Below are 16,058 nucleotides of genomic sequence, written 5' to 3'. Positions count from 1 at the left end.
AACGCTTGTAATTTTTTATATTTAATCATTACAATCTATTAGTTATATATTTTTTAAGTTTTATGTAGTTTTTTTTGTTGTTGGTTTTTCTTTGATATTTAATAATTTTAAAATACCATTTAAAACACTTACTTTAAATGGCCAAACCTACTTAATCTATTTGACAATGCATGTTTAGCAGGAAAGGAATGTAGTCTATTTCTGCAATGCTTCTCGATGCCCCAGGCTTCGATTTATTTGCTCTTGCTAATAACACTTGGAAAATAAATATACAGTCATCTCAAAACCAAGATTTATACAGCAGTGAAGGTTGTGAAACTGGGTACCTATGTTTGCCATGTTGGCTCAAAGTGCTCTGTAGTTAGTACATCCAATGCGCCTCTGTGGTGGAGCCGCAATGATGTCAGTTGCAGACCCCTCCACTGTTCAAACCTTTTCTTCTGTGTAACAGTCCGCCTGCGGTAGAAGTGCTGAGGCCGGGGGAGCCGCCATTTTGAATGTCAGGTTTGTTTCTCTCTCCGTCGCAAAGAGAGAAGATTTCAGTGATTTTCTGGTGTCAATATAGACGGTGAGTGTAATCTACATCAGGTCAGGACATTTCATTAATGATATGGGGAAAATTTGAGCAGACCGGTATGGGCGCCGCACAGGCATAAACGTGTTTTCCGATGTTTTGGGGCAATACCGGGATATGGTAGTGCGGTTAAACTTGTTTTTTTTTTTGGCGTTTTATGAGCAGCACATAGTATCGGGTTGTTTATTTATTTATTTTTAAATTAAAACGTAATAACTTCGTACTTGGAAAACTTATAATATCTTGAATGTTGTAATTGTTTTTATTGATAACGACATTTTCTGTTGTAAATTGATGTTTGGAGGCCTGGCTTTACTAGCTGGGTGGTTGTGAAAAAAAATTCAGCTTTCTATTTTGACTGACCGAAGCCTCACAATATTGTATATTTGCTGAAATGCATTCAGTTATAGTAATTGGTTTTATGCCATTGTCTGTTTATATTTGTGGGAATAGTTTATAAATGCACCGCTCACTCAGTGGCCACCCGTACACTTGCCCATATGGTTAGGGCGCTGGACTCTTGACCGGAGGGTTGTGGGTTCAATCCCAGGTGGGGGACACTGCTGCTGTATAATGTGATATCTTGTAACAATTGTAAGTCGCCCTGGATAAGGGCGTCAGCCAATAAATAAATAAATAAATAAATAAATAAATAAATAAATAATATGAATATGTTAATTGTCAGCGACGGATCACTGCCATTACGAGAAATTCATTGTTAAACAGATTGATTTTCATTAATATATTTGGAATTGGAGCTTAAGGTCAGGTGTTTTAAAAAATGTCAGATGTTTGCGAAATTGACTACCATAGATACGCCCCATTGGTTTAGGGACCTGGTGGAATAGTTTGCTCTATTATATCCAGTGCCTTTAATGAACATCGCAGCTGTAAACCAAGTAGTAGGAACTGAAACTTAAGCAATCTTCTTGAAACGGGTACGGTATTTGTAAGCATTTGACATGTTGAGCAACTTAGTAATACATATCCAGAATGTTTTGCGAAAATGTAAGGTCTTGGCCAAGAAAGTATTGCGAGTGGTGTGTGTATATATATATATATATATGTGTGTGTGTGTGTATATATATATATATATATATATATATATATATATATATATATATATATATATATATATACACACACACATATATATATATATATAATTTGCTGGATTGACAACTGTGACATTTGCCAGAATATCAGCAGTTACCAATTTTTGATACGTTGTCATTTTATTAAAATACATTTGATAGTGACTCAGGTATAACGAGGAAACTGACCATTTGGATGACAAGGACCAACCTATCAGTACATTTGAAATCCTGTTTCGTGCGGTTCATTGCAACAATAAGAAAGTTAGATAATTGTATTTGTGGGACACATGTCACTTGTATCTTGAGTTAATGATCTGTAGCAGTTTTTACTGGTACTTTAATATGCAAACAGTTTGTGTACTGTAGGCTCAGATGTGATTGGACTAGAGTTCCAGGTATGAAAAGCACGTATCAAAGTGCATTTGTTGCGGAACAACAATGCTATTGTTTTTTTATATAAAAAAAAAACTGTTACAATCATCCATGTAATTTAATTGGAATATGAAAAACGACTGTTTCATTCTTCCTTCTGTTGTGGGAAAGGGCAGGGCCGTGGACTGGCATTACTTTGAAACCCCATTCCTGATTTTGGTCTGCAGCTGAGCTGATGCACAATTAACATGTTTATTGGCAGCTTCATTATAAATAAATGGCAATATATGGAGAGAAAAAAATCATGAAGCATATCAGCCCATGTCTGGCTTTGTGGAGAGACAGGGCATGGTAACATTATTAATGCACATGGAAACCAAAGCAAAAATAATTTGTTCTGCAATTGCATTGACTTGCTAGGATAGTGTTCTAGTATTTTAACTGAAGCCTTTACCTCTAGGAGCCCTGCAAGATCAGAGCAGGGGTACTCAATTACATTCTGTGGCAGGCCACATAAGGGAATGTCCAAACCTTGGGGGGGCCACAGTGTGCTCAAGATGAGAGTACAAGTGGGGGGTTGTTTTAAATGGTCATGAAAATCTGACTATCCAATCATACTTTACCTACAGTAACAGAACATTGCAACACTACACTTGCAGCAATCAAGTAATGCATGTCAGAAATAACTACTAACAATGATATGATGTCTTACCACCATTTAATAATAAAAATAGAAAGCAAATATATTTTTCCTGGTATTTTCCTGACAATATTCAAATGACATCTTGCAAACAAATAATTATACAAATCCCACTGTAATGTTATTAAAACAGTGCTGGAGAAACATGCACTTTAAGAAATTATAGTTTAAAAGATTAACAGTTTAGTTTTAGATTGTTAGTATTTGGGTTTCATTTAGACCCCATTCACACCACTTGGCCGCCCCATATTTACGTCTGCAACCCCGTTCACATTTGCTTTTTTTTTATTTTGTAGTCGCCAATTGTTTTTTTTGTTTTTTTTTTTTATCATTTTCTCCCAATTTAGAATAGCCAATTATTTTTAGGCTCAGCTCACCGCTACCACCCCCGCGCTGAATCGGGAGCAGCGAAGACAAACACACGCTTTCCTCCGAAGCGTGTGCCGTCAGCCGACCGCTTCTTTTCACACCGCAGACCTACCATGCAGCCACCTCAGAGCTACAGCGTCAGAGGACAACGCAGCTCTGGGCAGCTTACAGGCAAGCCCGCAGGTGCCCTGCCAGACTGCAGGGGTCGCTGGTACACGGTGAGCTGAGGATGCCCTAGCCGAAATACAATTTTTTACACTTTCAAGTTCTAAGCAAGTTACAAGCTTACTAGTGCCATTAATAAAATATATATATATTTTTTTACTTCAAATGTTACAAATAGTTCCCTGTTATAAAATTATTTATATATATATATATATATAAATAATTTCATGTTCGTTCAACTCAGAGTCTTCGTCATCCGGATGGCTATTGTAAAATAGAGCTGCAGCATTCTTTAGCCAGATTGTCTGAGACGTGGTGGCGTTGAGCACAGAAAAGAATCCCAAGTTTGCTGCTGTTTTACGTTATGTTTCATGCAATTTATGTTTCATGCAATTTATGTTTTGTGCTTACTATTATACAATCGTCTGCCTGCGAGTGTAATCTACAGCATTGCTGCATGAAGTACAGAACAGCACATCGACTCGTTGATCCGATTAGGGATGATTGTTATTGTTTTCGGCATTTTTGAACAGCTCTGGATACTGATTGAAGTAAACTGAAGCCTCATTCAAAACTGAACTTGAATACCGGAAGCAGTTTTATCAGAGAGGTATGTTTACGTAACTTTAAAGCAAATTTGCCAGTGTTACTTGTAATGATTTGGTTATTATCAAACAAACAAAAAAAGCCTTGCATGTTTTTTGCCCCTCCCCAAACGTAAAACAAAAAAAGCTCCGACATCAAACAAAATCCCTGTTTTTCAGTGTTATCATAGAAAATCAAATTGGTAATATGATACGAAAAGGCGGCCTAAATCTGCTTTGTGTTCATACATATGTAAAGGCCGGCCCTGGTCCCTTATCTTTATAACATCAGGGCTTCCCGAGTGGAACATCAGACAGGCTTTGGTGTTACAATCACTTAAGAGAATAAAACTAAAGTGGACCCACGTGGTCAATGATATTCTGATAGGTTAATGAATAAGGGGTGATGTCTAAGAGAAGCTATATTAAATCCCAACATTGTATTGTCTTGTTGATTCTGTTATGACCTGTGCTTAGGGAAAATGGAATACAGTCAAACAGCTGGATATGTCTTTGTTGAAATCTACAACGGAGTTCGGAATCACAATCATTATTTATACTGATGGATGCATGAAGGAAAAAAGAACACTAACTTCTATAACCTTTTATTTTAAATCAGGAAACATCATGTTATTCATTTTAATTTTATTAAAACTAGAAAAGAAATTCTGAAAATGACTGTGCAGCAAGCATTCAAGTTAACTAATGAAAGCATGTCAATTAGTGATTGCTTTATTTATGTTGTATAAGCATCTTATTAAGCGTGTAGCGTTGTGTCTAAGTATGCATGTTCTAACTCCAATGTGTTTAAATGTGCATGAACATTTTCTAAATTAAATACATGACATGACAGTAAACAGGAAAAATAAACTTAACTGCATATCCACGTGCCATCTTTGAGAGGCGTGCCTTAGGTACATTTCTTACTGTTGCCAAACAGTATTTTTTTAACCCCAAATAAAAGATCTTTGACAGGCATGGTTTTTTCGTCCAATTTCCTGTGCCGGAACACAGGCACATTGCTAATTTTTCCTAAAAATACTTAGTTTAGCATATGGAAAATAAAGAAAGTGTAGACATATGCACTTCAGTTTTTAATGTATTTATATAATAAAACCAAACTGTTTCTCATTTAAAAACATACAGCAGCCCCTTTCAGAGTTGCCGTAAATATCGAAGTAAAAAGTGGAAAAATAAATAAATAACCAATTTAAACAGTACAGTAAATGTTGCACTAGACCGAGTAACATCTAGCTGGTTTTCATGATTGGCTACAGGTTCTCAGAGGGAGGCTTTTGGTAGATTTGTTGCATGTTCTCTGGCTGAAATGCCAGAGCCAACTTGAAAAAGAAAAATGAGACTGATAACAGAATTGTGCACAACGCCATGGAGCGCTGAAGACTAGCCCAGTTCAATTGCAGTACTGTGTAAACATCACTTCTATTATTCAGTTAACTTTGAAAATATAACCCTTTCTCCAGTGTTTTAAAATAAAAATTGTTTGCGTTTCTATGTTTTATTATTTGTAGTGCTTGTTTTTTTTTATGATGATTCTATATCTAGTTCACTGTACAAATATTTTAAATACATACACCTATTTGTCCCTACATCCACATATATAAAAATAAGGTCTGCATCAACAACAGCCATTAAAACCATAGAATGGCTGCCCTTGTAATTATAAAAAAATTTGGTTGTGGTTCAGTAATGATGTGCTTTTCATCCACTGCACCAATGCACTGTCTTCTTCGTAATTAGTCACACTCAGGTATCCAGGCTTCTTCGTTATTAGGCACACTCAGGTATCTGACACGAAGAGAATTATATAGAGCCTGGCAAGTTTCTACAACAGTTTGTGAAATTGTTTTGCGGCTGAATCGAAATGCAAATTCCAGAAACTGGAAAGTTTGGCAGATCTTTCCTGGGTCAGTCAGAAGAAAAAATCTAGTGATTTAAGTCGATATTTTTGATATTTGATGCAGCTCTTTAAGAAGTCGTGCAGCTCTATACAGTGTATTCAGTCATTAACCGCAAGCAAGCTAAATCGACTACCAGGTTCCTAACAGTGTAACAGGTTGTGCGTCAGTAAGGCTAAGGTTTGCTGTATTTATTTGTGAGGAAAAAAAAAAATAAATAATATATATATATATATATATATATATATATATATATATATATATATATTTATATATTTACCGATACAAGACCAAAATCACAACATAGCTCACATCCTTATTCCCCAGATGGTTTTTGAATAAAGAATACAGTGTGTGTTTTACAGTTGGTATGAATACTTAATACATACAGGTTTAGCTGTTAATGTTTGATTAAAGATTCACCATTTAAGAGTATGAGCAGTGTTTACCAGTTAATCACCATACGAACAGTTTTACTCTGGTTAGGATGTTATGGAGGTATGTAGCTTCCTCTTTCTGAAAAAATGTTTAAAGGTAGTTATTAGGAAAGGGTTAGACTTTTTCCTACGCAAGGAATAACTGAAATGGATATTTTTTGTGGTGATTTTAAATGTGTAATAATGTAAGACTTGACCTCAATGTTCAGAGTTTAAAACTAAAGCACTGAAATTCCACCATGGAGAAGAAGGTTACATACCTAATTTGAGAAGATCTAATTTGGGTTTATTTTTTCATATTCAATATGACAGTGAAGCGTAGGTCATGCGTTTGTCCAAACAAAAGCGTAAATCAGAGTTGAAATGCATGTCTTTATGTGAAAAATCATAAATTGGCCTTCGTATCTACTGAAAATATGTAATGTTCAGATGAGTATGCTTTTGTGGTCTGGCACTTGTGGAAAATAACATATTGTTTATTGGTGCGTGTAATGTGCATTATTCCTGTCCCACCTCTGTCTGTTGCAATGTAATTCCAACTGTATTATAAAAGCAGTAAATACTAACATGTTGGATAATGTATTTTAGATTTCATACAGTATTGTTTTTTAATCAGTGTTAGCATGCAGTGTTTCTTTTGTGGTTTGCTCAATGCAGATAGAGAACTGCTTAATTAAAAACCTTTTTAATTGGAAACACTATTCCTTTCCCAAGGGAAATCCGTCATGTGCTTTATGGTTAAGCATCTCTATTTATGCACTCATTGTTTTGTGAAAAAAAAAGTGTTGCAATAAAAGACAGAAGCTGACTAAATCCTTGTCCTTCCACAACTCAAACTGGTAAACATCTGTCTCAATCATCTCTGCTACTCGATCAGATATTTTATCTGCCCATACCGGATCATGAAAGCGATGGCGTGCAAATTGTGTTATCCTGGGCTGACGCGCTTCGGCCGAATCTTCATTTAGCTGGTAGTGAAGTTGTTTCAACCGGACCCGTGCAACCTCTGCGATAACTTAGCAAGTTTGAACAAACTGCATTTTAAAGTATTGTCCTCAGCTTTTTCAAAATAGGTCCAAACAGGACTTCTCTTTAATTTTAATCTCTACCGAACGACAGCTATACGTATTACGCTTGCATGCTGCGTTCTACAAGTCTTCTCTGACTGGCTAAAGATTAATCACGTGGTGGACTGGAGGAGGGGTAGGGCAAGCCTAAGGTGCAGAGGAAGTAAAAATAACAATCAAAATGTTTTGATTTTTATTTATTGAGGAGGGGGTATACGTATAATTAAAATGTTAAACAAAAATATTTTTTAATTGCGTTTACCATTTTAAATATTTAAACTCTTACAGCCTTATCTTAAATACTGTTTTATTTTCTCTTGCTGCAATAGTCCTTGACAGCTTCTACAAAAACAAGCAATGCTGCCGAGAATCACATATCGCAGTAAGAGAGAGTAAAGTCTCGAGGCATTTGATATACACAGCACTTCTTAGAATACTGCATGTGTTTAAATGAGGCATTCTAAATTGCTTCCTTGCAGTCTTAAAATATCCCTGCAGGATTTTCCCATATTGAAAGTTGCAGATATGCAGAAGCAATTTGGAAAATGCGTGATTTCTGCAACCCCACGCAGAAATTCAAGCCTTGAAACCTAGTAATAAATATATATATATTTTTTTCAAATCTCTAGAGAACCCCTTGACCAATTGTGAAAAATCTTGCTAAGTATTATTTTTCCATAACATTTTACAAGAAGGAATTTGCACAATTCCCATGCATATTGTTGCAGATAGGATTTGTCTGACTATGTAATCTTGTATTGGACTGAAGCATATTGTACTTATTGTTTGCTGTTTGTATTTTCAGAGGATGCCAGCTCCGATCAGACTGCGGGAGCTGATCCGGACGATCCGGACAGCTAGGACCCAAGCCGAGGAGCGAGAGATGATCCAGAAAGAATGTGCTGCTATTAGGTCATCTTTCAGAGAAGAGGACAATACATACCGCTGTAGAAATGTTGCTAAGCTACTGTATATGCACATGCTGGGATACCCAGCACACTTTGGACAGGTAATCTAATAAATGTATACCCAGAAGGTATTGTTGTATCCACTGACACATGGCTAAATGTGTACATATGCCTCAGATATAATACTCCTTCTCCACTGGCACATCTGTACAGTACAGGTACAGGTGGCTGTCCACTGGCTGTTTGTCGAGCCAAGCGAGAACCAAACTGTGAAACTCCAGCCTCACAAGACCTCTGAATCCGGCTGCGAGCCAAGCAGAGCCAGGGGTGGGGTTAAAGATTTTCTTCATTACATTGCATCAGTCAGTACACTCCACAAAGACAAACAACATGTGCGTCTGAAATGAGAAAGTTTATGCCTGAATTTCTGACGATTTGAAGCAAATGGACATAAACCGTGGGTACAGTACACGTCTCACACACTCAGAAACACAAAATTCTACCAAATGTCTCATCCTTGGCCTTTATTATATTAATATAAATGCAAAATGTGGAAAATAAAACAATTCTAAACTTGTTTACAAAAATATTGTAAAACAAACTACAGCTGTACCATACATACAACTATGGCTCTCGTTGCACTCACGCAGCTTCTTTTTTAAGCACCCAAACAAAAAAACAACTTTAGAAACAACAGCTATCCTTAAACGGGATATCTTTGGCAAATCATATTTTTAAAACTAATGTATTTCCCTTTCAACAGAACTAATTGAACTTTATTAAGTTGATATAATCAGTAAAATTTGTGGATTATAAAAAATTCCTAAATATATTTACAAAGTATAGCGATACAAGGTACAGCTGTACCGTTGGTCTATTCATTTTTGAACACCATTTGTTTGTGCATCTTTTGGCAAACTCAGTTAATTAATAACAATAATTTAATAACAACTGTCTTTCGTTGTGTGTGACATCAGTAGCACGGCTCGGCTCTGCAGTGGAAAAACAACCCAGCCTCTCCTTAACCGCACCTTCAGGGCTTGGTATGGCCCTGGCACAACTCGGTTGTACAGTGGAAAAGTAACAGTGCCAGGCAAATATATAACAGCATATATTTTTCATCTGAAGAGACAAATTCCACTTAATATGTTGGCAAAGTATATGTACTGTGCAGTTATCAGTTGGATTTAGACATGCTTGTATTAAGGTTGATGATCGCTTTAAAAGAGTGTGCTCATTTTCAGATATTGGCATATTTATTCTGTAAAATATTTGTTTTTGAATTATTCCTGTGTTAAAGTGTTTTAATGTGTTCTACAGCTGGAGTGCCTCAAATTGATTGCATCTCAGAAGTTTACAGATAAGCGTATTGGATACTTGGGTGCCATGTTACTGCTAGATGAGAGACAAGACGTGCATTTACTAATGACCAACTGCATCAAGAAGTAAGGGCTGTGATTTATCTTTGATAATACGTGTTTCTAAAGTATTGGACCCCAACTGGTTTGTTATACTTGTTATAAGTCTTGTAATCAAGACTTAGCTGTGTGCGCTGCATACTAAGCCACAGCACCCTTTTCACAAGTTTGTTCTTTGTCTCCTCCATCCTCAGTGACCTCAACCACAGCACTCAGTTTGTGCAGGGGCTGGCGCTGTGTACCCTCGGCTGTATGGGCTCATCAGAGATGTGCAGAGATCTGGCAGGGGAGGTGGAGAAGCTACTAAAAACATCAAATTCCTACTTGAGGAAAAAGGTACCTCATCAGCATTATCATCCTGCTGTATTTTTATATTTAATTGGCATGTTTATTATACTAATGCTGGATGTTGCTTATGTTTGTTTACATAACTAGTCATATCTAGTCAATCGGTGACAACTTTAACTAGTTGCCTCTTGATGGTGCAAGTGGTGGTGCCGGGACTTGCAGATTTAATATAAATTACAGTACACACCATGTGCATAACATTTCATATTATTCCTCTTCACAGAAACATATTAGTGCTGAGTAGAACATGGCATTTTTATGTTCGGCTATTCGCTCGTTATTATATGAAGCACTGTATTAACCCTTTGCGGTCCATTTATTAATCGCGCGTCAGGCACGCCAGGTCTAATTAATTTTCACACGCGCAGTTAATTTTATACGCGCTGTTTAAAAGTATTTTTTTTCACAGTCAAACGGGTTTAAATGGCCCTGCATATCAACAAAGCACACACTAGGCATCTCCAGCCCCTCCCCAGCCTTTTGTTTGCTATAGCGTTCAGCTGTGTAAGAAATAAATAATAATAATAATAATAGTCGTACATACCGATCGATCATCTCCAGATCACTCGTTTTATCACCAAACTCCTCAATAATGCGATCCAAGTCATTATTTTATTACTATAACATCTGAAAAAAGCTCTGCAAATGTCCATGATAGTCTCAGTGCGCTGACGCACTTAGCCAGCTTGTTTATTATGGACGCCCATTATCTGATACCTGATACCATGTATGACTATTCATGAAATACGCCTTTTTTTTTTTTTTTTTTTTTTTCCCGACTTGTCTCGGCTCCTGTCGCTACCACTCGGCAATTGAATGGTTTTCTCGGCTTTTTCCGGAGAAAAAACGACTAAACACCCGTTTATTGCGTTGCTATAATGATGTCGGACCCAGTCCGACAAAGGACCTGTGAGGAATAATTGCAATGTCGGACCCAGTCCGACAATGGACCGCAAAGGGTTAAAGTTGAAAAATGTTGCAGAAGAAAGAAACAAATTAAGGATGCCATATGGTAGTTAGGGTTAAAAAAAAAAGTTGTGTATTACAGGTAAAAAATAGTACATAAAGTAAACAGCATTTCTTTTTTTATAACCATGCCATTGTTGTGTCTTCACAATAAACAAAGTGGCTATAGATATATTTTCATAAAGTAATAACATAATTTTATTAAACACAACAAATTAAATGTGGAAAAGGAAGGTTGTGCAAAGAAAAAAACAATATTTAATAAGTTTTATTTCTCTTTTATTACATTCCACATAATAAAAATTTAGGATCGCAACATGAAAGAAAAACAAAACTTTGATCACAATACAAGATATCTTCTTTTGAAAGTTGGGCCAGTGAATGTTTAATTTGAGACAAACCGCACACACTGAAGTTTGTGAACTTTGAATTTTGTTTGCAGGCCGCACTGAGTGCAGTTCATGTTATCAGAAAGGTGCCTGAGCTTATGGAGATGTTCCTGCCAGCTACAAAAAACCTGCTAAATGAGAAAAATCATGGTAAGATAGCTCGGAAGTGGCTGGATTTTTTATTTGAAATGGGTCACAGAGTTAAGGAGACTGGGGCTTTTTTAAGAAAGTCAAGTAGGGAAGTAAAAGGTTTGCTTGTCTTGTTATCCATATCAGATTAGCTCAATAGAATATATCACAGCTTTGTCTGACCTTATCATCCACCATTAGTCTCTTTTCCCACCACCATCCCCTCACATCGCAAATGTGGAAGATTGAATTTGTTTCATACCTGTACATTTATTTTTAGGTGTTCTCCACACATCAGTTGTTCTTCTCACAGAGATGTGTGAAAGAAGTCCTGACATGTTAGCTCATTTCCGAAAGGTAAGACAAATAAAGAAAAAATAAAACCTCTTTAATGTAAAATTTCAGTGTGATTACTTCCAAATACAAAATACTATAGCCTTTTGTGCACACTGTTGAATAATGTTCTTGTCCCTAAAGGTCATTATCATGTCTCATTTATTAAGGAACATGAACAACCTTGTATTGAATATATAAAGAGATCATTTTGGGAGCTGGGGGGATAATTATTTTGCATATAGTTCCTTGTGCTGTGAAGGACATTTCCATCTGAAAAGTAGGGCAGTTTCCATTAAAGAATTACCTGCACTGTCAACAATTCCCCTCAGTCTGTTTTGGAGATTTGTGTTCTGCTCACTACAGCACAGTGGTTCACACGAAGAAAACATTTTGACTTGCTTCTGCGGACTGTCCTCTTGACTATTTATGAGAAGGGAGTGTTGCAACTGTGGACTGTGAGCTGGAGAATATCGTGGTTTTATATTCAGGCTCGTCCAGCCTTGAACTCTTTGAGTCGCCAAAGAAGTTTGTCCTCCTGTCCAATTAAAAGCTATTTTGAACGGCAAACATGGTTTATTTTTTTGGGATGTAGGTGGATTTTTATTGGACTCAAGACAATAACTTTTATGCCAGAATTAATCTTAAGAACAGAAGCCTTTAAATCAAAACTTTTTTCTATTTTCATTTTTTCTGCAAACAACCCTAACAATTCTTAATACCTTCCTAACAACTGCTTCATATTTTTTTCTGTCATTTGTCTGTTACAATTCCTGCATTTGTTAGAATGAAAAGGTAAGAGTACATTCTGGTTCATAGCTGGTGCATGCTCTTACTAATTGTATTTTACACAATCATATATAAAATCATTAGTGTCGTGTAGCCACTTCTAATACTATGACAAATAATTTTTTTATCCATTCTTTTTTTCATTTTAATAAGAGATCATGCTGTAATTGTATGGTGTTTTTTTATTTTTTGTTTGTTTTTTAACCTGAAATCGGGTACATTTTGTAAATGCAGTAACTGAAAGAATATAACGTGAAATGTGTCTGCTTTGTCAGTAGGCAGCAGAAATAACTTTTTCATTTTCCAATTTAAATTTTTCTTTTTTTTTTTTAAACACTATTGGTGTGGACCTGTGATGATTTAAAATGCACAGAAAGGAGACTACAACACTAAACATTATGGGCTTAATCAATTGCATGCTTATCTAAATAATAATCTGGGTGAAGTCTTCTCTTAAATTCATCAATTTCAGTAGGAAGGGGTAAGGACAGAAGATAGTTAATGTTGAGGTTTTAAATGTAGGAAATAAAAACTGTTTTCTCCCAAAATGTTTACATGGCATTCAAAAAAAATGCAATCGGTTTGAATATTGGTTAAAGAACCCATATTTTACTTATTATTAAAACCTATTTAAAATTGATATTTATATTTTTAAATGTATAAATACTTGTTTTCACATCACCCCAGACACCACTAGAGACTATGCTGCTTTAAGCAAATATCCTTATAGTTGAAATGCAGGGATCTGCTTATTTAGGCGCACAAGAGATTTAACTTCACATTTCCTGACCAGGCTTTGAAATAGTAAGTAATATTATCAGGTATTATTATGTAGACAGTAACTTTGTGTTCTCACTTCATTTTCAGCTTGTTCCACAGCTGGTTAGAATCCTAAAGAATCTCATCATGTCAGGATATTCACCAGAACATGATGTGTCTGGAATTAGTGATCCATTTTTACAGGTGAAACATCTAGTACCAAGAACAACAGTATTGTATTTTATTTATTTATTTTGTGGTAATAATAGTAACATAATGTTTATGCATTTATTTGTGTTTGCTTATTTAGGTCCGTATACTGAGGTTACTCAGAATTCTGGGTAGGAATGATGATGATTCCAGTGAAGCTATGAATGACATTCTTGCACAGGTGGGACACCACATTGTTATGTTATAAAGTTAAAGCCTTAATCTTAAATTTGAATGAAGGCAAAAATGTTGATAGCATTTTTGGATTCACTTAAAAGCTAATGTAATTAGTACCGGTACTTTTCACATTTTTTGTTGCGAGAAAGCCAGTTGCATTATTGAATGGTTCATGTAATGGTATTCCAGAGGCTTCTGGGAGAAGTGAAGTATGTTTCTTTCATAACTGAATTTTCTAAAAGAATAATGAAAGGTAGAATTTACTAGTGTCTTTTTATAGTAATTTATGGTGTGAATGTTTGGTAAAAGGTTATTTAAATGCCTGTTTGTATTTGTATAATATAAACTGTGGATTTCCCTTGTTTTGCAGGTTGCCACCAACACAGAAACTAGTAAAAATGTAGGCAACGCAATCCTTTATGAAACAGTTTTGACTATCATGGACATCAAATCTGAAAGTGGATTGAGAGTGAGTGTAATTTTTAATCTAGACGTTTGGGAGATGTTTTTATACCTTACTCTGGTGGCAAAAATTAATCATTGAATGTTTTCTGTAATTCTCAGTATTTACATGTTGCTTTCTTCCCTCTGCAGGTTTTAGCCATTAACATCTTGGGACGGTTCTTGCTAAATAATGACAAAAATATTAGGCAAGTCTCTTTCTAAATTTAGTTTTTAGGTGCTGTTGTATAATAAAACATTTAAGTGATCCATTGACAGAATTTCTTCAAACTGTTGATTTGCTTATTTTCTGACAACAGCCTGTGACAGCCAATTGACATTCTATTCTTCTTATTTGGTTGATGGAATCAAAAATATTGCTAATGAAGCCTTCTACATGTATCGTAACAAATTAAATGGTTGGGTAGAGATGGCTGAAACAAAGGTTTGCTTGTGTATAAAAGATTTAATCTAAATTGAATTGTGTGTGTGTGTGTGTGTGTGTGTGTGTGTGTGTATCTATATATATATATATATATGTATATATATTACACATACACACACACACACACACACACAGTGTTAATACAAAATGATTATGTAGTGAAATATATAGGCTTGTGCACACATAACCATGTCTAAAATTGTTTTCAGGTATGTGGCATTGACATCACTACTGAAGACAGTACAGACAGACCACAATGCTGTACAGAGACACCGGAGCACCATTGTTGACTGTCTAAAAGATTTAGATGTCTCTATAAAGAGGTAAGTTAATTGGAATGCAGAGATGTCAGACAACCTTGACAGTACTCATTTCCAAAACTAATCCATGTGCAGAGCGTTCTTAGTTGGGTGTTGGATCTCTACAGCCAATACAGTGTGTGTTTAATATCTCCCTCTGATATTTACAAGGATTAGGGTTAGGAGTTCTCCATTAACAGGGTCACTGTGTTTTAATGTCTTGAAAGTCTCTTTTACAGTTTGTTCAGTGGATAAAAAAATGTAAAATTCACACTGGATGGCACATATTCCAGTAAAAATAAATAAATAAAAAATGACCTCAAACATGATCTAAGTAGATAAGTACTGATTGACATAAATCAGTCCTGGTACCTGCATTCTGCCAAGTGAAATTTTATATTTCAGTTAAATGGCAACATGCATTTGCTAACTATTTTCTTAACATTGTATTTTTGTGTCTAGCTGGAAATCCCAGTTACAAATGACAGTTAATTTCTCTCTTGGTACAGACGTGCAATGGAGCTGAGTTTTGCTCTTGTCAATGGAAATAACATCCGTGGAATGATGAAGGAATTGCTCTACTTCCTGGACTCCTGTGATCCAGAGTTCAAAGCAGACTGTGCATCGGGTGTCTTCCATGCAGCAGAGAAGTAAGTCTGCATTGTAACTCTATTACTGACTCTTTGTATTTACAAGGAGAATTGTTGTAAGATGAAGAATTTAAGTGATCCATCAACAATGTTTATTAAAACTGTTGACAGTCATTTCTCTGACAATAGCATTTCTGTAGATATAAGTGTTTTGGTTGTGTGAGTGTTTGTTTTATTTTTATATTCCTTATATTCCCAGATATGCACCCTCAAAAAGATGGCACATAGACACTATTATGAGAGTTCTAACCACGGTATGTGACCTTTGCATAACTTAACTAGTGTTGTGGGTTATTTGAGAAACCATTACAGTGTTTTTAAATTATACACGTTAAGGACTCTGTTTAAAGCAACCAGAGCAGTATCTGAATCAGGCTGTACCTGACTCATGAGAACCCTCTGGAGGATATGGATACCTGGTTAAAAATGAGAGATGTAAAAAGCATATGGTCTATCTGGGCAACTGATAACTACAGTTTTTTCTAGTTGAATAAAGTGTATCTTGCAGGGGGGGGG

At 35.8% G+C, this 16,058-nt stretch overlaps 1 protein-coding gene and 1 non-coding gene across 2 annotated transcripts in view; both read left to right on the top strand.

The window, feature by feature from the left end:
* The first annotated feature begins 357 nt into the window (after nucleotides 1–357).
* LOC117424522 (AP-1 complex subunit gamma-1-like) overlaps nucleotides 358–16,058 on the top strand; it is a 29,187-nt gene continuing 13,486 nt past the window's right edge. Inside the window, exons 1-13 of the mRNA XM_058992676.1 lie at nucleotides 358–568; nucleotides 8,087–8,290; nucleotides 9,510–9,634; nucleotides 9,802–9,943; nucleotides 11,364–11,460; nucleotides 11,720–11,796; nucleotides 13,429–13,524; nucleotides 13,631–13,711; nucleotides 14,078–14,176; nucleotides 14,302–14,357; nucleotides 14,803–14,916; nucleotides 15,402–15,542; nucleotides 15,742–15,796. Coding sequence (XP_058848659.1) covers nucleotides 8,090–8,290; nucleotides 9,510–9,634; nucleotides 9,802–9,943; nucleotides 11,364–11,460; nucleotides 11,720–11,796; nucleotides 13,429–13,524; nucleotides 13,631–13,711; nucleotides 14,078–14,176; nucleotides 14,302–14,357; nucleotides 14,803–14,916; nucleotides 15,402–15,542; nucleotides 15,742–15,796 — 1,284 coding nt within the window. The 5' untranslated portion in view covers nucleotides 358–568; nucleotides 8,087–8,089. The remainder of the gene's footprint in view (nucleotides 569–8,086; nucleotides 8,291–9,509; nucleotides 9,635–9,801; nucleotides 9,944–11,363; nucleotides 11,461–11,719; nucleotides 11,797–13,428; nucleotides 13,525–13,630; nucleotides 13,712–14,077; nucleotides 14,177–14,301; nucleotides 14,358–14,802; nucleotides 14,917–15,401; nucleotides 15,543–15,741; nucleotides 15,797–16,058) is intronic.
* LOC117424856 (small nucleolar RNA SNORD71) lies at nucleotides 15,594–15,674 on the top strand. The gene has a single exon (XR_004547938.1). It is a non-coding gene; the product is annotated as a small nucleolar RNA SNORD71 (small nucleolar RNA).

The sequence above is a fragment of the Acipenser ruthenus genome, chromosome 19 (genome assembly GCF_902713425.1).
Source record: "Acipenser ruthenus chromosome 19, fAciRut3.2 maternal haplotype, whole genome shotgun sequence".
In the NCBI taxonomy this organism is placed as follows: Eukaryota; Metazoa; Chordata; class Actinopteri; order Acipenseriformes; family Acipenseridae; genus Acipenser; species Acipenser ruthenus.
The sequence above is the reverse complement of the archived record's forward strand: the minus strand, read 5'-3'. Positions and strand labels throughout refer to the sequence as shown.